The sequence below is a fragment of the Molossus molossus genome, unplaced genomic scaffold (assembly GCF_014108415.1).
Source record: "Molossus molossus isolate mMolMol1 unplaced genomic scaffold, mMolMol1.p scaffold_m16_p_13, whole genome shotgun sequence".
Taxonomy (NCBI): domain Eukaryota; kingdom Metazoa; phylum Chordata; class Mammalia; order Chiroptera; family Molossidae; genus Molossus; species Molossus molossus.
This window is the reverse complement of record NW_023425348.1, coordinates 92,962,124-92,982,108: the sequence shown is the minus strand read 5'-3', so window position 1 is coordinate 92,982,108 and position 19,985 is coordinate 92,962,124. Positions and strand designations below refer to the sequence as shown.

At 53.8% G+C, this 19,985-nt stretch overlaps 1 protein-coding gene across 1 annotated transcript; it reads right to left on the bottom strand.

Moving 5' to 3' along the window:
* Positions 1 to 7,623: 7,623 nt before the first annotated feature.
* On the bottom strand, positions 7,624 to 10,402 carry LOC118628908 (glutathione S-transferase P). Its single transcript, XM_036259912.1, has 7 exons — positions 10,311 to 10,402; positions 9,952 to 9,987; positions 9,570 to 9,676; positions 9,388 to 9,475; positions 8,908 to 9,011; positions 8,071 to 8,178; positions 7,624 to 7,884 (listed from the first exon to the last, which is right to left on the bottom strand). Coding segments are annotated over exons 1-7 (633 nt in total). The 5' UTR covers positions 10,312 to 10,402; the 3' UTR covers positions 7,624 to 7,695.
* Positions 10,403 to 19,985: the final 9,583 nt, after the last annotated feature.

Below are 19,985 nucleotides of genomic sequence, written 5' to 3'. Positions count from 1 at the left end.
CTCTGCAGACTCTAGCGCTGCCCTGAGACACCCCCCGTTAGCCCGCCAGTGTCTCCGGGTCCCCCATGGCTCACACTGTCCTGAAGCACCGTGCCCTATCTGCAGTCCCCATCAGGGAGGACCTGGGAGGTCTAGTTGGATAGGTCCCAGGCACCGATTCAGTCTCCTTGGCCCACCCATCATGGCACCTCTCTGGCAGCAAACCACGTTCAGACAACCAGCAGAGTAGGTCTAGGTACCTGGAGCGTCCCCCACGTTGGTTCTTTGCCACAAAGACTTTAACACAAAAGCTTCCGTCTATTTTGTTTCACCCGATAGAACCCTGATGGCTATTTGGGATAATAGACACAGAAAGAACTCACATCCCCTTGACTAATCCCAAACTGTCAGAAATGTAATGCTCATCTTCCCCATTCCTCAAGGGTTCTGATTTTAGCCCTGGCTGGTTTGGCTCAGCGGTTGGAGCATTGGCCTGTGGACCAGAGAGTCCCGGGATCGGTTCTCGCTAGGGGCACGTACCAAAAATAAATGAATAAATAAATAAGTAAATAAATAAATAAGTAAATAAATAAATAAGTAAATAAATAAAAGAGTTCTGATTTTAGAAATGCCAGGCACTAGCTTGTAAATCAGCAAAAAGAAACGAGAAAAACCTGTTGAGTGTTCATTATTAGAAAAAGGTTGAGCCTGGCAGGTATGGCTCAGTGGTTGAGTGTTGACCCATGCACCAAGAAATCGCTGGTTCAATTCCTGGTCAGGGCACATGCCCAGGTTGTGGGGCCGATCCCCAGTGGGGGGCAGCCAATCGATGTTCTCTCTCATCGATGTTTCTCTCTCTCTCTCTCTCTGTCTCTCTGTCTCTCTCTCTCTCTCTGTCTCTCACTCTCCTCTCTCTCTCCCTTCCTCTCTAAAATAAATAAAGGGGGGGGGGCAGGTTGAGCTGTTTGTCTTCTGTCAATTGTCCTTTGTCCCATGACCACTTTGAACTTTGCAAAGATGGTTTCCTCCCAAACTCAGTCACCAGGGACACATGGAGGGGACTCTGTTGCTGCAATGGGTCATGATGCCACAGCCAGTATTTACGGCTTCCTTTCTCCTTCACGAACCCCACACCCCCTTCACCTCCAGCCAGCACCTCAGCTGGTCAGGGGGCTGCATCAGGTGGGGTGCTTTCATAACATAAAGATGTCACATCTCACCCTGGCTGGTTTGGCTCAGCGGTTAGAAAGTCAACCTGCAGACCAGAGAGTCGCGGATTCGGTTCCCGCTAAGGACACATACCTCGGTTACAGTTTGTCCCCAGCCCCAGGTGGGGTCATGTGGGTGGCAACCAGTCAGTGTGTCTCTCTCACGTCGATGTTTCTCTCTCTCTCTTCCTTCCTCTCTCCCTCCCGCTCTATCTGAAGATAAATGCAAAAGTGTCCTCAGGTGAGGATAAGATAATAATAATAATAATAAAATTTTTTAAAGATGTCACATCTCGCCCTGGCCGGTTTGGCTCAGCGGTTAGAGCATCGGCCTGTGGTCCAGAGAGACGTGGGTTCGGTTCCCGCTAAGGGCACGTACTTCGGTTGCAGTTTGTCCCCGGCCCTGGTTGGTCGTGCGGGTGGCAGCCACTTGATGTGTCCCTTCACGTCGATGTTTCTCTCTCTCTCTCTCCCTCCCACTCTATCTGTACAAAAAATGGAAAAATGTCCTCGGGTGAGGATTAAAAAAAATAATAAAAAATAAAGTGTTCCTCTTCTAATATGGAGGATGTTTAAAGATGTCACATCTCTTCAAATTAACCTATAAACTCACTGTGAAGTCCAATAAAAATCCCATTAAGGTTTTTCATGGAACTGGGAAAACAGATACTAAAATATAGACAGAGAAACAAAGAGCCAAGAATGCCCAAGCCGTTTTGAAGAATAAGGGGGGGGGGGGGCCTGCCCTGCCAGATAGCAAGAGTGATTATAAAGCTAGAGTATCGAGACCAGCAGACCCCCTGCTACCGATATGTGCTGCTTCTTTATCACAAGTTGCTGGAAGTTCTGCAATTTTGGTTTTGATTTCTCCTCTGACATGAGTCATTTAAAATGACTAGATTTATAAATCTAGTAGATTTATAAATATACTTATAACTAGTACAACTATGACTATTATATCTACAGATATTAGGGTCTTTTTGATTCCTGGTTTTAAATTTTGTTGCTGTTTTGTAGTCTTACAATGAGAGACTGTCATCTGGACGACTTCTCTCCCTCCGGAATGTCCCAAAACTTTCTCTGAGGCACAGTAGATGGTTAGTAAATGTCCCAAGAGCAACTGGAAAGAAGCTGCCTTCTCTTGTTGCCTGTTGTAGAGTTTGAAACCTGTTGTTTCCAGTTGCCAAAATCTTTATCTTCCCACTGGCTTTCGCTTTATAAATGTGGGGGCGTTTGGTGCATAGAAGCCCACGACTGTAACCACGCCGTCTCCCACATTCATGAGAGTTGGAGTGTGTGTTTTGGTTTTTCATGGTATATGCGACTTTGGGAGGATTCTGAGATTAGTGGGGATGCCAACTCCAACATTAAAAACTACAGGTGGGCCTGACTGGTGTGGCTCAGTGGACTGATGGTCGTCCCGTGGACTGAGAGCTCCTGGTTCGATTCCCAGCCAGGGCACATGCCCGGGTTTTGGGCTCAATCCCCAGTAGGGGGCGTGCAGGAGGCAGCCGATTGATGTTTCTCTCTCACATCGATGTTTCTTTCTCTCTCTAAAAAAATCAATAAAAACGTATTTTTAAAAAACCCACAGGCGGTGGCACATATTTCTTTTGAGTTTACCATCTATCTGATCCTCTCATACGCAATAACTATCACGGTACAAAATAAAGACTTAGTGTGGGTGTGTATTCCACTTTATTCTTGTGAGGACCTTGTTTAAGAACTTCATCTCCAGCCAAGGTCAGGCAGAAATCTCTTGCATTTTTTCTGTGAGTATCTCATTTTCCTCTCCTGTGTGCACGCGCACCCTGCGCAGGGTTTCTCGGTCTTGCCCTATGGACACTCGGGGCTGTGTCATTCTCTGTGGTGGGCAGCGTCCTGTGCTCTGTAGGATGTTCAGTAGGACCCCTAAGTGCCAGCAGCATCCCACAAGTTTCGACAACAAAAATGTCTCCAGACATTGCCAAATGTCATCTGGGGGACAAAATCACCCCCAGCCGAGAACTACTGATCTATCTGGAGTTTATTGTTGTATATGGTGTGAGGTAAGGATCCAGTGATTTTTCTCAATATGATGAATCAGTTTTACTACTGATAAAGAACTCTTCTTTTCAAACTTATTTATGATGTCACTGCTGTTACATAGCAGGTTCCTGTATGTGCATGAACCTGTCATTGCATGTGGTAGACACTGTGCCTGGGCAGAGCCCCCTTGCTTCCAGACGAGGTAGAAGAGGAGACTGTGACTTCCAGGTCCTGTCCAGCTTCCATGGGAGGACACAGAGCTGCTGGAGCGTCGAAGTGCTTTCGGGCATGTTTCAGGATCTCCACAAGAACTCTGATGCGGTTCCACACCCCTTACCCTGTGTCTGAGGGCTGTTTTGCTCTCTGGGAGGTGGCAGGGTCTTCCCTTTCGTTCCGAGGCTCTGCAGTTTCACCCTCTGCGTTGGTGTTGGTCTCTGGTCATTTTTCATTCAATATGTTCGGCACTTGTGACTGTCTACCGGACAGCGCATCTGCCCCAGTCCTGGGGTTTTATGGTGGTGTTCATTTGGTCACCTGCTCCCTCGTTTTTTTCCGCCCTCCCACTCTCCCTCTCTCTGGACCTCCTTGGAGAATCTCTATTTCCCTTATCTTCCCATGCTTTTATTTTTTTGTTCTGTTTTTCATAGGTATTTTCCCACTTCACCTTCGGAGATTTCTCATTTCTGCATCCTATTTTGCAGTTCCAGGACCTACTTGTTTCTCTGAGTTAAGAGTGTCCTCCTCACCCCGGTCGGTTTGGCTCAGCAGTTAGAGCGTTGGCCCTCGGACCAAACAGTCGCCCTGGTCGAGGTCGTGTGGGAGGCAACCAATCGATGTGTCTCTCACATCGATGTTTCTCTCTCTCTCTCCCTCCTACTCTATCTGAAGATAAATGGAAAAATATCCTCGGGTGAGGATTAAAAAACAAGAATGTCCTTCTCCCCCAGCCGGTGTGGCTCATCCCATGGACTGAGCTGTCCGGTTTGATGTCCGGTTTGATTCCTGGTTAGGGCACAGGCCTGGGTTGCAGGCTCGGTCCCCAGTAGGGGGCGTGCAAGAGGCAGCTGATTAGTTTCTCACATCGCTGTTTCTGTGTGTGTGTCTCTCTCTCTCTCTCTCTGAAAAATCAATAAAAACGTATTTTAAAAAATATTAATTCTAAAAAAAAGTGTGTCCTTCTGCCTTCTGGGTGTGGTGGTGTCTGTATTCTCCCTGAAGGTAATGAGTCAAGTTTATCTGAGGTTTTCTTATGCAGCCTGCATGGCCTCTATCTTGTCTGGGTTCGTTCTATTTTCCTGTTTATTATCTCTATGTTAGAGATTCTCACATATCTGACAATCCTTTGTTGTCCATGGACGTGTGCCATGTTAGGGGAAAGTTGACAGAAGTTCTGGATGAGAAAGGGGCTTGCACATGTCAGGGCAGCGTTCATGGACGCAGACCCGGGCTCTGGGGTTCCCCAGTCAGTTTCCACTTGTCCCACTTGGGGTGTAGGCTTCTCTTTGTCTGTTCCGGAGGCCAGGCTCGTGAGCCAGCGAGGAGTCCGGGGTGGGGTGTGCAGACCCTCCCCCGACCTGCAGCTGGCCTCACCCGCCCACGATGATGGCCTGCTGTGCCCTTCCTGAACTCCCGTGGAGAATGATGCCACCAGGTTTGTAATGTGGCAATAGGTGTCAGAAAACCTGAGCTGGGGAAGGGTGACTCAGTGACAGCTCCGGGGTGGGGGTCACTGCCCCCGACTGCTGGCAGCCTCTTTCTGCAGCAGGGTCGGCTGAGCAAGCATTCCCACGGGACATGCACACTGACATGCCGGGGCCACCCCCAAGGCCCTCCCTTAAACCTTCTTGCCAACAACCCCAACACCAGTCCTCCAGTCTTGCCTCTTCCCAGTTCCCGGATGCTGGCCTCTGGCCAGGACTGGGGATGCTGACCTTGGCCTTCTCTCTCCTGGCAAAGGGCACAGTGAGAAGTGCCACTTGAAGTCCTGCCCAGGGACTGCCTTCTGCAAGGTCCTTCAGGGCTGCCTGCACCGTCTGCAGCCAGCTAGCCACACAGTGCAGAGCCCTGAAGAAGCCACACTCGGGGTTAGCTCCTCGGGCCCTGCAGGCTCAGGTGTGGCAGGGGCAGCACAGTGGGGTGAGTCACAGGCTCCTGGCAGTTCCAGGCCTTGGGGTCTGCTCAGCAGGTCCTGCAGTAACCACGTTCTAGAGGCAGTGCCGTGTCGAACACCGTCTCTGTATGTGGCTGTGCTAACGGACCACCCAGACTGGTCCTCTTCTGTCCCTTGATCAAGTGTCCCCAGAGCCCAGACATGAGCCAGGAGCTGTTCCTTAAAGGAGAATGCTTAGGCTCTTGCTTTCTCCCTTTGGGAAGTTTCTCCACCTGTCTCAAAAGGCCCGAGGAAAAGGATTCCAGAGGGCAGCTTGGAGACTGAATTTGCAAAGGCGCACTGGCCAGACCAGGTGTGAAAACAACGCCAACCCGCAGCCTACACCACCTGCCGGGGAAACCAACCTCTTATCTGCAGTAACCAGCCAGGCCAGCCTGACGAGTCAGACTCAGGGAAGCCAGACCCTCCCTGGGAACAATCCAGAGAGCCAATCGCCCCAAACAGCCAGGACTTTGCACGTGACAGCTTCCTTCACCTTCACCCTTTTCCAATTTCGGAGCAACCAGAGAAAGCCAGATCCGCTCCCCTAAGCAATGCCGTGGGGCACCCACTGCCAGTCAGCCCCCCGAAGCTTCCCCAGGCCCAGACTCCCATCAGGCACACCTGAAGTCTGCTTTCCCCCTAGGGAGCTCTCCCCTCCTGCCTGCGAGTCTGCCAACTCGGGCAGCAGTGGCCGACCCCCGTGCTGTCACAAGCTCTGAGTCAGCAGCGCCTCTTCCTCTCATTTGTGGGACATTGACTTTCAGAGGCAGCTAACTAGCTGTGAGGGAAGTGGAGTTTGTGCCCGCGTGGGAAGAAGATGGGGGGCAGAGCAGTCTCTGGCAGTCCACGGGGCCGGCCTTTGGGGCACAGTGACTAGGTGCACATCTATGATTTACCCCGTGAGCCAGGAGCAGGCCTGGCCCAGCTCTGACACCATCCTTGGCTCTCCCCAGTGGCCACTCGGCTGGGATCTCCATAGCCACACACTGTGCCCATTGTCCTTCAACAGGGCACCCCAGCACCTGGCCAGGACCCCATGGTCTACTCCGCTTTCCCCAGCCCTGCAGCCACACATCCATGCCAATGGGAGGGCGCTTCAGTCTCTCTGATCACCTCCTTCAGCCAGGTGTCTCCCCCCAACCCAGAGGAGGAATTTTCTATTCCCCCATCAGGGCCTGGTCTGGGGGAGGCAGAAGGGACTGGTCTTGGAGAAGACTACCCCAAAGTCACAGCTCTCTTACTCTATCCCCTCCCATCACCTTTGGATCAAAGGTGATCAAATTTGGGCAAATTTGGGAGGTGACGTTTCCCGTGGTCCGAGCTGAGAGCAAGTGTCCTCTGCTCCCCAAGAGCCTGACCCAGGCCCCGTGTGAGGCTCCTGCTGGGCATTTATGCTGTTTCACTCCGCGTGATCAGTGATGCGACGAATAACCTCGTCTGTGCCTCAACTTACACATCAGCAAGTTACTTCGACTTCTGGTGACTCAGTTTCCTCATCCACAGTAGGGATGAGAGTGCCCACTCAAGAGTGGTGAGGACTAAGGAAGGTAACATACTACAGCCTGGTGCATAATGCCTGGCATGGACCAGAGATGCAATAAGCTTAGCAACTGCCGTCCTCATGCCCTCCGGTCACCCTCGGAGCCGAGCCCTGACCTGCTCGCACCCCAACGCTCCACTTTGCTTGGGGCTCTCACCACTGTGGACATGTGCCCACCAGCTCACCCAGCTTGGGTTGCTCGCTTTCCCAGGCTCCATCCTTTGGCTGAGAGGAGGCACCTGGATCGTCCAGTGTTGCTCATATGCCCGCGATGCCCAAAATGCCCACGGAAGCCAGGAGAGCCCCACCCGAAAAGCAGAGCGAATGGCCCTCCCCCCAACCCAGCCTGGGCTGCTCCGAGCTCCTCAGCCCCTGCCCACACCGGTCTCCTGAAGGGGCCTCCGCTCCCACAGTCCAGGACTGAAGTCCTTTGGCAAGCAGCCTGCGGGGCTGGAAAGCATGCTTGCACAAGCGAGCCTTTCCTCTCGAGCCTGTGGGCATCTCGGGTAGGGACCACCGTTTTCTCTCTTCCTGTTCCTTTTTTTTTTTTGGTCTCTTCTTGGAGTTCAGCAAACAAGACTGGGTTGAATGATCCCAGAGACACTGATTGTGTTTTAGGGTTTCAAGTACCCTAGTCAACTGCCACCTCCCGAGTGTGACCAGTGAGGGTCCCAGCCCCTCCCCAGGAAACTCAGTGCTCACAGCACCACTTTTCTCTTGAAATTTTATTGGACCTGGGGAAGGGGAGGCAGGCAGCCCCTGCCGCCTGATGAGGGTGCCCCAAGCTCTCACTGTTTCCCATTGCCATTGATGGGGCGGTTCACATGCTCGGGGGAGACCAGGAAGGCCTTGAGCTTGGGCCGGGCGCTGAGGCGGGCCACGTAGGCCGAGAGCAGGGGGAGGGAGTCCAGGCAGCCGGGGGCCAGGACCTGGTGAATCAGCAGCAAGTCCAGCAGGTTGTAGTCCGCGAAGGAGATCTGTGGGGCAGGGGCCGGGGGTCAGCAGGTGGAAATAGGCCAGGCGGTGAAGAAGGGAGGGGGGGACTAAGGGCCGGAGCCATTAGGTCTGCCTAGTAATGAATGGCTCACATCCGCTCTCTGCACCTGGTTCCCATCTGCAAGAGAGCGTGACATGGTAGGGGCAGGACAGGGACAGTCGCTCACCTGACTGCCCACGATGAAGGCTTGGCCCCCCTGGTTCTGGGAGAGCAGGGTTTCGAAGGGCTTCAGGCGCCCCGGCAGCTCCTTCACGTAGTCCTCTTTGCCTGCCTCCTGCCAAAAAGAGGCCACTTTGCATCAGCCTCCTGACCCTCACGCTGCTGCCCACCCCCGCCCGGCCCAGACACGCGCCCGTCTGTGGGCCCCACGTGAGAATCACCAGCCACCTGGAGCCTCGCTCACTCCCACCCCCAGGCTACGGCCACGTGTCCACTTCAGCAGCTTATTCTTTTCTTCTCTACTCTGCGCTCTCTCAGCTGACTCCTGCAGAAGCCCTGGAGCCTCCTTCCAAACCTCACATCTGGGCACCACCCCACTTAGACTCTCGGATGACTCCCCACTGCCGGCAGGAAAACGTCTCGGCCAGCGGGTTCAGACCTGCAGGCCTTGGGCCTGCTGCCCCCCCAGCCCCCCCTGCCGCCACCCTCTCTCTCACGCACAGCCACACACGCGCCCTGCCTCTGCTAAGGTCTCGGGTCCCGAATGTGCTCCGTGTCTGCGTCCTTTGTGCACCCCCTTCCAGAAGCGGGCTACAGGTCCTCCTCTTCCTCCACCTGCTCCAAGAAGCCCTCCTGACCACACCCATCCCAGGTGATCAAGAAACACCTCTGGCTCCATGTCTCCTGTCCCTGCGCTGTTCTACTGCTGGTTACTGGCCCCCAGCACAGAGCCTGACCAGACCAGGCCTCCAGACCGAGGGAGGGCTCGGCCAGAGCCAAGTGGTGTGGGCAGAGTTCAGGAAGCCCCTTTGGTTGCCGGTCCCTGTGCCCACCCCGTGCTCACGTAGTTGGTGTAGATGAGGGTGGCGTATTTGCAGCGGAGGTCCTCCACACCGTCGTTCACCATATCCACCAGGGCGGCCTCCCGCTGGTCCTTCCCATACAGCCCTGGGGAGGGGGGGGGAGCCCACAGCATGACTGGTCGCCTGACACACAACTAACTGCGGGCTGATCTACTGACAGGCCATTGGCTGCCTGTGGCCACGGCCAGGGAGGCGGAAGGAGGATGTGGACGGAAGAATGGAGCAGTCCTGACCCACAGTAGGTGCTCGGAACTTGGTAGGAGACAGCCATGGGGCAATGACTGAAGGTACACCTGGGCGTGACCTTGGGCAAGTCATATAACCTCCACCTGCCTGTATTTCCTCCACTCCACAGGGGTGCTGGGCAGCTTGATTTACTGGAAGAGGCTGGCGCTGGGCAGAACCAGCTGACGCCCACCCACCCAGCCCCGGACGGGGCCACCTGCACTGTCAGCACTCACCGAGGGAGCGGCCCAGATGGCGCAGGATGGCATTGGACTGGTACAGGGTCAGCTCTCCGTCCTGGAACTTGGGGAGTTGCCCGTACAGCTGGGGGTGGTACAGCTCTGTCAGAGGTGCTCAGCTGGGCTGCCCCCACCCTACTTTGACCTCAGCGCCCACCCGGTCAGGTGCCAGCACTCACACAGGAGGCCTTGAGTGAGCCCTGCAGCCAGCTGTCCTTGGTCACCACCTCCTCCTTCCAGCTCTGGCCCTGGTCAGCCAGCAGCATGCGCATGGCCTCGCAGCGCCCTGGGGGACAGCAGACGGGAGTGAGGGTGCAGGGACCCCAGCCTCACAGTGCCGGGGAGGGACCTCCTCCCATGACCTCAGCGCATGCTGGGGAGAGGCCAGGCCACAGGAGGCTGGGTACTCCAACCTCCGGAGTCAGGGACACGGGAAGGAAGGCCCGAGCTAGTAGCCACGTGAGGAAGGATAAGTGAGGTTTGGAGTCATCCCTAGGTGGGGGAGAGGCCACGGGCTCAGCCCCCAACCTGTCTCCCTCCCTCCCAGTCACAGGCCCCTACCTCGAACAGGAAAGTAGACGATGGTGTAGGGCGCCACTGGGGGGACAGAGAAGTTTGTTAGAGTGCTGGGAAGGCGCCCCGCGGGAAGTGCACCACCCGTCCTCCCTGGGGTCCCACCCCGTGCTCTGGGCGCTCCACCACACCCCGCTGGCGCCCTGGATCCTCGTCGCGGCTTTGAGGGGTGGGAGTGGGGGAGGGGAAGGGCTCTGCAAGGGCCCCGGGCCGAGCGAGGGTCCCGGCCGCAAGCGAGGCGCATGCGAGGCGCGCTCCAAGCCCCGGGGAGCCCTGCCCGCCTCGAGCCCCTCCGAGCCGCCGCGTGGGCTCCCTGCCCGCGTGGGCTCTCTGGCGCGTGCACTCACTGGCTGCGTGGGCTCCCTGGCTGCGTGGACTCACTGGTGGCGTGCAGACGTAGGCGGCGGCGGCTGCAATGCTCTGGCGGCGCGGTCTCGAGCCTCACAAAGGTGGTCCCGCCCCGTCCTGCCCGCTCCGCACCCACCCCTGCGGAGTCACGTGGAGCCCCGCCCCCGCCCCGGCCCCGCGGCCCGCCCCCCGCACCGGAGCTCTGCCCAGCCTGCTGCGCCCGCCCCGGAAGTTTTGCCCCACCTCCGCCTGGAGCTGGAGGACTCTCGGTAAGGGCTGGGGTACGGGTTCCAGAATCTTCTCCAGGCCATGTCTTTGCCCTCCCTGTCTGGCTCCTTTCTTTGCTTGGGTCGCAGGTTCCAGAGGCACAAACCTTTGCATTTGCTCCCATGAACGACATGAAAGACGCTGCACAAAGACGGACAGACCCCTGTGCCCTGTACACAAACACGCGTGCACTCTCACGCGTGCACTCACACTTTGTAAAGGACAAACACCCCTTGAGAACGTACAGTACACTTTTTCCCATTAGGCAGGCCTCACCCCCTGGACTTTAAGAGAACGGCAAGAACTAGCTGCTCCAGTTAATAGATAACCAGTGCTTTGTGCACACCGACCTGCTGACCTGCTTGCGCTCTCGGGCACAACGGGAGCCGCGGGTACCGGCTTCTGGACGAGCTTGCTGGCCCGCAAACCCGCACGCACCAGGCGGTGCTGAGGAACCAGAAGTGCAGGCTTTTTTAGGGAAAGACCTGCGGGCTACCGCTAAGGAGAAAATAGCAACCGCTGGTGCAGACTAAGGATTTGTAAACTTAGGGCTGGGGTGGGTGGTCGTCCTTGATTGGTCGGGGCTGGGGTCTCTCGAGTTTTTCATTGGCGGGGGCTGGGGTCTCCTGAAACTTGTTTTTCTTGTCCAGCGACCGTTTGCAGTTTTTTGGGGGGTAGGTTAAGGTGATTCCTTCACTCCATCTGCCTGGCTGGAGTGATGGGCTTTGGTGTCCTGGAATGAGAGGCTTGGGGCATCGGTATGAAAGTAAAAGATTTAAGAGGCTTGGGGCAGTAATATGGAAGTTAGAGCTAACAAAACCTTGAGCCCAAATTCCTTAACAGGGGCGAAGACAACTATATAAACAGCCCTCCCCCTGGGCTGGGGCTGCTCTCTCCTCTGTAGGATGGGACAGTCGCCACGTGGCTGATAAAGCTCTTAGTTTGAACCCAGTTCGGAGTCTGAGTCTGGTCTGTCTCGCTGGTCTACAACAACTTCACGCCGGGTTTTGCACACCTATCAGCCATGTGGAAGCCACCTTCGTGGTGCTTGTGCCCTGATGCTGTCTACGTAGCCATTTCTCTCTAAATAACCTCACTTAACTCAACACCTATTGAAATGGAACCTGTTTCACTCCTAAGTGGAAAGGGCACCAGTGGTTAAAAGCAGAGGTCACCATAACAATGGTGATGTGGCTCATGGTTGAGCGAGGACCCGTGCACAGAGAGATCTCTGGTTCAGTTTCGGCCACAGGCTCCATCTGGTAGGGGGTGTGCAGGAAGCAGCCAATCCATCTTTCTCACATAAGTATTTCTCTCTCTCTCTCTAAAAAATCAGTAAAAAATATTTTTAAAAAATAGTCACAAGGAGAACAATATGGTTTTTAAACCTATCTGGATACTAGGACACTGGACCCTCCTTTTTCAAAAGTAACATTAGCGAGTGTAGGTGTCGGTGGCACCAAACGGAGTGTAGGTGTCTTCGGGATTGAGGACAAGTGCAGACAATTGCAGAGGGTTCCAGGATGAGCCACAGCACTGTTTAGCCCCAGCTGTCTACCGGGGACCCCTTGCTGGAAGTTCAGGCCCTAATCTAGCATCTGCGGATGGCAGCGTCTCCCAAAGACCCTTCCCACGGAGCTGGCAAGGTGTGCTGAGGCTGCGGCCAGCGCCCCAGGTGGGGGCTGGCCTGGGCATAGAGGTGGAGGCTTCCAGACTTGGTGATTGGCGGGGAGGGAGCCTTCCAGGGAGCCTGAGGGGTCCTTCTTTCCCTGAGATGGGAGACCCAGGAGTCAGCCACTGAGGCACACTGCATTCCCTGGGCAACTGTGGGATTGGTTGGCAGGGGGTCCCCAGGAGGCGGACAGAAAACCCAACCGGGAGCTCAGCAGAGTGATGGGGTTAAGGCAGGAGAACCGGATTCCTGCCCGAGGGCTGGTGCCCTCTCTTCATCTTTGATGCCCCTTCCTGCCCAGAGCAGCAATTCTTCAGGAGCAATAAGGATGTTGAAAACACCATCAATATACCCTTTTTACTTTTAAACGTTTTTATTGAATTTTTTAGACAGAGAGGAAGAAAGGGATAGAAACATCAATGTGAGAGAAACATCGATGGGCTGCCTCCTGCACACCCCCTACTGGAGATGGAGCCCGAAACCAGGACATGTGCTCTCACCAGGAATTGAACCAGGACCTCTCAGTCCATGGGACTGCGCTCAACCCACTGAGGCAATACCATCAATACAAGGTAACTTTATATGTGGACAATAAAATTACCATTTCCTTATAGTGCCTCGGCAGGTAGAAGGCCGGAATGACACCTCCGGGACGGAGGGCGGGGCCTTCACCACCAGCACTGTGCCCCTGGGCCTTACAACATGCTCCAGGTTCCAGCCCAGGGGCCTGGGCACCCCACCCCTGGTGACCTTCTTCCCTCAGGTCCTGCCAACACCCTCTTTATCCCTTAACAGGCAAAACTCTTTTCTTATTTTTCTCCCAGAAGAGCATAATTTGCTGTTTTCCTTATGTTGAAAACAACCTGAAACTTGCCCAGTCCTCTGTAGCTGGTGTTCTGAGCTACAAAGGAACAAAGGAAAAGGCTAAGAAACAGTTGCAGTTTTATATCCGAAACAGTGTGCACTGTTCCCTTTCTGCTACATTCTTTCTCTGTGCAGCAAACTCCACAGCCCTCCCCCATCTCCAAAACCACACTCACACCCTTACACAACATGCACACACCCACGCACACACACTCCCCGTAGGGACTGGAATCATACAGGCAATCAGAGGCCTCCTGTGGGCTCTCCAGGGCCTGGCGGGGACAGCCAGATGTCAGGGTCTGCCTGTGTAAGTAGGCACCAGGGTCTGGGCTGTTTGACTGGAAACGGGGGGGGGGGGGGGGGGGGGCTGTGGCTGATGCTTCTCCTCCCCACCCCTCCTGCCACTGCTGCAGCCCCAGGTCTCTGTCCCCTCCCCACCTCTCTGAGCCTAACTCAGCATCCCAGTTTGTGTGGGATGTGCGATGCTTTGCTTACCCCGCCTTCACCCCTGTGCTGTGGACCATAGAGCTTTCCCGGGTTGTTTGAACTTGTCTGCTCCCTCTCCTTCCACAGCTGGGCCACAGGGTGGTCCTGTGTGCTGGACCGTGGGTGTGTGCATGTGCGTGCACACGAGTGCTCCTTAGTTTCTGGTGCTAGCCTGTGCTGGGTCCCCCCTGCCTGGCCCAAGAGTTTGGAGGACACTAAGCCCTTCCTTGCCCCTGACCCCAGGCTGAGCCCCCTTGGAAGAGGGAAGGTGGTCTGAGCCCCCTGGACTGGTTTATGACCCTTATCGCTTGTCCTCCCATCTCCCCTGGGATATTCCCAGATGCCTTTTCTGCTCCTCTGAGGCTGGCTCTTGGGAGCAAACCCCACCCCCACCCCCAGAGGCTCCCAGAGCTGTTCCACCTGTCAGGGGGCTGAGGAGCTGAGTCCAGTGTGGGAGAAGCTGGGGTCAGTTCTTGGGCCCAGGTGACTTTTCCCTCTTCCCTCTTGGAACACACACCCTCAGACCCACAGCCAGGGACCTGTCCTGGGGCGTCTCCAGAGCAGGGACCCCAGACCCAGTCCTGGCTGCCTCCAGCCCAACGCCAAGGTTCTGGCGCCCTCCAGGGGCAAAACCAGGCAGTGCAGCGGCCAGGATGGCATCCAGAGAATGCCACCAGGAGCAGCAGGTATTTCTGGAGCACCCACCAAGTACCTGGCGCTGCTCAAGGCACTGCGAACGGCCCTGGGATGAGAGTTTGCATCTACCTCCCTGTGCACGGAGCGATCGTGCTGGTCAATGTCCTCAGAAGTGCCTGCCAGTCCCTCCCTTCTCAGGGTCGGGGAAAAAAACCCAAATGTATCACTAAGCAGTCCCTGCTGTCCTAGGCGGGGCCTCCCCAGAAGGCAGAGCCGGAGACCAGGGCTTGTATGTGGGGGCTTATTTTGGGGAGTGGTCCACGAAGCAGGAGTGGGGACCGGGAGAGAGGGTGGGGCAGGGGCAGGAGCAGGAGCCCGCAGGCCTAGGGTGAAGCACCATATCGCCTGGCTCACAGCTCACTGCGTCAGTAAATTCGCTCTGGTCGAGTGGGGTGTGTGGCTGGTAGCCAAAACTGTCCTGACGAATCCCAATGGCAGAGGTGTTAGGAGGGAACCCTGCCGCTCCCAGGGCGTGGGGGCAGCTGTGCTGTTACACCTGCAGCATGTCACCAGGGTGGGAGGCAGAGACCTCCAGGGGCCAGCATAGGAGAGTGGACTGGGGTGAACCGGTTGTGAGCAGTTTACCTCCCCCCACACACATTCCGTAAAGGACCGGTTACATGTGACTTGGCCCTCCCCGCTGAAGTACGCAAAAGGAGCAAAAGGGCTCCTCGACAATGTTGACCTCTCTCTGCCGAGTACTTCTCAAGGCGTGTTCACCAGAAACCGTCATCAGTGCAAAGTCAGAAATTCCAAACCAAGTGATGCATGGGATCACCGTGTGTTGACAAGTGACTTTGGGGGGGGGGATCCTCACCTGAGGAGATATATATGTTTTCCCATTGATTTTTAGAGAGAGTGGGGGGTGGGAAACATTGAGGTGAGAGAGACACGTAGACCAGTTGGTTGCCTTCTACACATGCCCTGACCGGGACTGGGGATTGAACCTGCAACCCAGGTATGTGCCCTTGACTGGGAATTGAACCCGAGACCCTTCCATGCTTGGGCTGATGCTCCAACCACTGAGCCACACCAGCCAGGGCAACAAGTGACTAATTTTATCATGTGTGTGTAAACCCTAGCCCGTGCCTCCCCAGTAGGTATGGTTCAGAGAACCCGCTTCCCCTGGCTGGAACTTGGGGGAGACAGGGACAACACCCTTAGCTGGACAGAAATGGCTGCTAGGAGCCTGGGTCCCCAACACCCCAGAGAGTGAACACCAGCCCCATCCACATGACTTTGGACGATAATTTGAAAAAACCTTTCTAGCTTGTTTCCTGCCGCTACTTGGAGATTTTGTAACCTCAGTTAAACTTACATCTAATTAATACACAAGCTGAAGCAAGGATGTCATTACAGAGAAGCGGAAACGGTTAAAAAGAGTTTTCAGCATCTGAGAGTGAGTGTTTCTGTATACAGTCTTTAAAGGGGGGGGGGGGCAGCTTCTATGCAGCCAAACTAAAGACATGTTGAGCAAATATTTGAAGACTTTGGTTTGAAGGGGGAGCAAATCACTAGCCCACCTGTGGCTGCATTTCACAGCCCAACCCTCAACATTACATGATAGAACCATTAAGCATATGAAAAGGTGCTCAGCATCACTAGTCATCAGGGAAATGCCAGCGAAACCACAATGCCCATTAGGAAACCGTAGAGCATGGCCGATTGCAAGTGTTAACAAGGACACAGGCCAGCCGGAACTCTGTCGCAGCTGCGGTGGGCGTGCGGAGATGGCTCACCCACTTTGAACACCTGTCTGCTTTAGCTACGAAAGCGCCACTCCTCGGGGATGGTTAATTTGATGTGTCAACTTGGGTGCCCAGACATTTGATCAAACAGGATTCTAGATGTTTCTGTGAAGTCATTTTTTAGAGGACACTAACATTTAAATCAGTACACTGTGAGTAAAGCAGATGACCCTCCATACGGGTGGGGTGAAAGTAGGTTTACGGTTGAGTTCATGAAACACAGAGTATATTTTTGTATTGTTATTTATGAATTATTGTATTATTTTCCATATGAACAACCGTAAACCTACTTTTGCCACACCCTGTATAAGTGGGCCTCATCTAATCAGTTGATGGCCTTAAAAAAAGACTGACCTCGCCCTGGTCGGTTTGGCTCAGCAGTTAGAGCATCAGCCCGCAGACCAATGAGTCATGGGTTTGATTCCAGTCAAGAGCACATACCTCGGTTGTGGTTCGTCCTCAGCCCTGGTCGGGTCGTGCAGGAGGCAACCAGTTGATGTGTCTCTGTCACATCGATGTTTCTCTCTGTCTCTCTCTCCCTCCCTCCCACTCTATCTAATGATAAATGGAAAAATATCCTTGGGTGAGGAATAAAAAAAAAAAGACTGACCTCTCCCAAGGAAGAGGGGATTCTGTCAGCGAACTGCCATCAACTCCAACTCTTCCCTGGCTCTTCAGCCTACCCTGCAGACTTCGCATTCACCAAGCACCACACTCACACAAGCCAATTCTTTTTTTTTTTTATCCTCACCCGAGGATATTTTTCCATTTTTTTTGTACAGATAGAGTAGGAGGGAGAGAGAGGAAGGGAGAGAGAGAGAGAAACATCGATGTGAAGGGACACATCGAGTGGCTGCCACCCGCACAACCAACCAGGGAAGGCCGGGGACAAACTGCAACCGAAGTACATGCCCTTAGTGGGAACCGAACCCGGGTCTCTCCGGACCACAGGCCAATGCTCTAACCGCTGAGCCAAACCGGCCAGGGCCAAGCCAATTCTTTATTCATGACAACCCCAAACTGGAAACAACCCAAATGCCGACCAATAGGAAAATGGAAAAGTCGGTTGTAATGAGACAATGACACACGAGAGAGTACTGCCATGACCAAGGGCGAATCCCACGGACATTATAAAAATGAAAGACACCACCCAAAGGAATACATAGTATATCACTTCGTTTAGATAAAGTTCAAAAACATGCATCTTTGTAAAAATCGATTGGGCGTATCTGTGCGGGTTGTCTAATTACATGCAGCTTAATTCCTGATGCGTGTCTGTGTTTCGGTGTGTCCTTGTGCTACTTGCCCCGCCTGTTCTGTTCTCTTTCTTGTCTCCTTTGGGATTGGCTGAGTGTATCATTCCACTTTTCTAACTGCTAGTTGATATGGCGTTCACTCTGTTTCTGTTTGTTTCTGGGTTACCCTAAAAATTACCCACACATTCGCCAGTGTGCCTGCTGGTCTTCTTGCATCTCTGTTCTTCTACTTCGATTCTTCACCTTCTGCCTGAAGAACCTCAGCGGCTGATTGCAAACTGACCCCAAATCCTTCCCGTTCTCCTGCATGAGCCCCTCAGAGGTGGGAATTGGCTGCTCCTCCCACCAAGAGGCAAAGAATTTCTCTACCTATTCATAATGTGTTGAAGTAATTTGAAAATATATAGTTATCCCTATGTTCATTGAAACATTACTTACAGTAGCCAAGATATGAAAGCAACCTAGGTGTTCATCAGTAGATGGCTGGATAATGAAGGTGTAGTACATATATACAATGGCATATTACTCAGCCATAAAAAAGGATAAAGTTTTACCATTTGTAACAACATGGATGGACCTAGAGAGTATTATGCGAAGTAAAATAAATCAGACAGGAAAAGACAAATGCTGTATGATTTCACTTATTTGTGAAATTTAAAAAACAGTAGAAATGAACAAACAGGAACAGACTTATAGATACAGAGAACACACTGAGTGTTGCCAGATGGGAGGGGGTTGGGGGCTGGGTGAAAAGGTGGAGGGATTAAGAAGTACAAATTGGTAGTTTCAGAATAGTCATGGGGATGCAGAGGACACACAGGGAATACAGTCAATAGTATTATAATAACTATGTATGGTGCCGGGTGGGGACTGCACTCATTGGGGGATCACTTTGTAAGTTATAAAAATGTCTAGCCATTATGCTGTATACCTGAAAATAACATAAAATTGAATGTCAACTGTAATTGAAAAAAAATTGTAAGTAAATAAAGTATTGATTTAAAACGTTGAATAATAGCCCTGGCTGGTTTGACTCAGTGGTTAGAGTGTTGGCCCGCGGACCAATGAGTCGCAGGTTTGATTCTGGTCAAGGGCATGTACCTCAGGTTTCGGTTCGTCCCCTGCCCTGGTCGGGGTCATGCGGGGGGCAACCAATCGATATGTCTCTCTCACATCTCTCTCTCTCTCTCTCTCTCTCTCTCTCTCCCCCCTCCCTCCCTCCCTCCCTCCCACTCTATCTGAAGATAAACAGGGAAAAAAAGCGCTAAATAATAAAACACTGGGTTTTTAAAAACTGCTTGGAGAGGAAGTCACAATACTTATTCATTTTGTTCTAGACTCAAGTGCCCAAATGATTACTTGGCTGAAAGTGTCAAACTTCAAGTTTTGCTAGAGGTCAACTTACCACCTACCCTTCCTCTCGCTCCTTTGCTTCTTAGTACAAACTGTGCTGAAAGAAGACACGAGGCTCCCTCGGGACCGGGACGGCCCGAGCTGATGCCGATCGTCCTGCAGAGCGGGCTTCTTACGGCAACGGGTTCCAGCCATTCGGTGAACACATCATGTGCCAGGCGCTGTGCTGAGCGCGACGTCACCGTGTGTGGGTCTCTAGCTGGGATCACCCAGCAAGTACAGGGCAGAGTGGGACCTGACGTTCACCTGCAGGGTGGCCTCTTCAATGTGACTGAGCTGCGCTGGAAAAATGAATTACTGGAACGTGGCGTGGGTGCTGGGCCACACTGGGTCCACGGTCAGGAGTCGGGACCGTGAAAGGAAATGCTCCTGTTTGAGGTTATGTGGCTTTGTCCCAAGCACTGACCATCACTAATTCTAGGAGGGGCAGTATTCGTCAGAACACGGGAAATACAAGCCGCGGTTCCACAGTCTCTCGGGAGGTTGTGGTCAGGGTGGTGGCTGGGGCTGCAGGCGTCAGTGACCTCAGGGACCTCAAACCTCCACCGAAGGAACCAGGAAACCTCTGGAAAACAGCTCATTAAAACTCAGAGCACCTGCCTTGCCTTGTGAGCCTTGGAATCGGCTCCCCTTTGACCCACACTGTGGCCGGATGGTGTCCCTTGGTTCTGACGCTTTATCTATTTCTGTCTAACAAATTACCTCAGCGTTTAGCTGCTTAAAACAACAAGCATTTATTGTCTCTGTTTCTGAGTCTGAAATTCGGGAGAATTTGGCCGGGTGGTTGTTCACAGGGTTTCTGGTGTATTATTATTAGATATGGCAAAGCCAACAGATCGAGAGGTAACTGCCATCAACAAGGTAGTTTGTTACTCCCAGGGCCCAAGGGAACGGGCCATGCCACGGGCCCGCCACGCCACGGGGGCCGCAGGGGGCCGCACCAGGGCGGGCACGAGGCAGAGGGAGCCTGGCAGCTGCGGGCAGGAGCCTCTGCTGTGGTGAAGGAAGGAATGGGCAAGGCAGTAGGAGTGGGTGGTTAAGGTCACTCCAGCAGGCTCGGCCGCCGCAGGACGGTCAGGGCAGGGATAGTGGCACACTGTGAGAGCCCAGTGAAGGGGGTCCTGGGGGGGGGGGATCTGAATCCGTTGGTTTGCATTTGAAAGGCAGCTGCTCACCATCTCGGGAACAAGCTAATTCTAGGAGGGGCAGTATTTGGCAGAACACGGGAAATGCAAGATGCGGTTCCGCAGTCTCTCGGGAGGTTGTGGTCAG

Coding starts and splice junctions, on each gene's coding strand:
- LOC118628908 (XM_036259912.1), bottom strand. Junction 9,476..9,569: donor GCTCACTCAAGGCCTCCTGT/GTGAGTGCTGGC, acceptor TACCACCCCCAG/CTGTACGGGCAACTCCCCAA. Junction 8,179..8,907: donor CCCTCATCTACACCAACTAC/GTGAGCACGGGG, acceptor TCTTTTTGGCAG/GAGGCAGGCAAAGAGGACTA.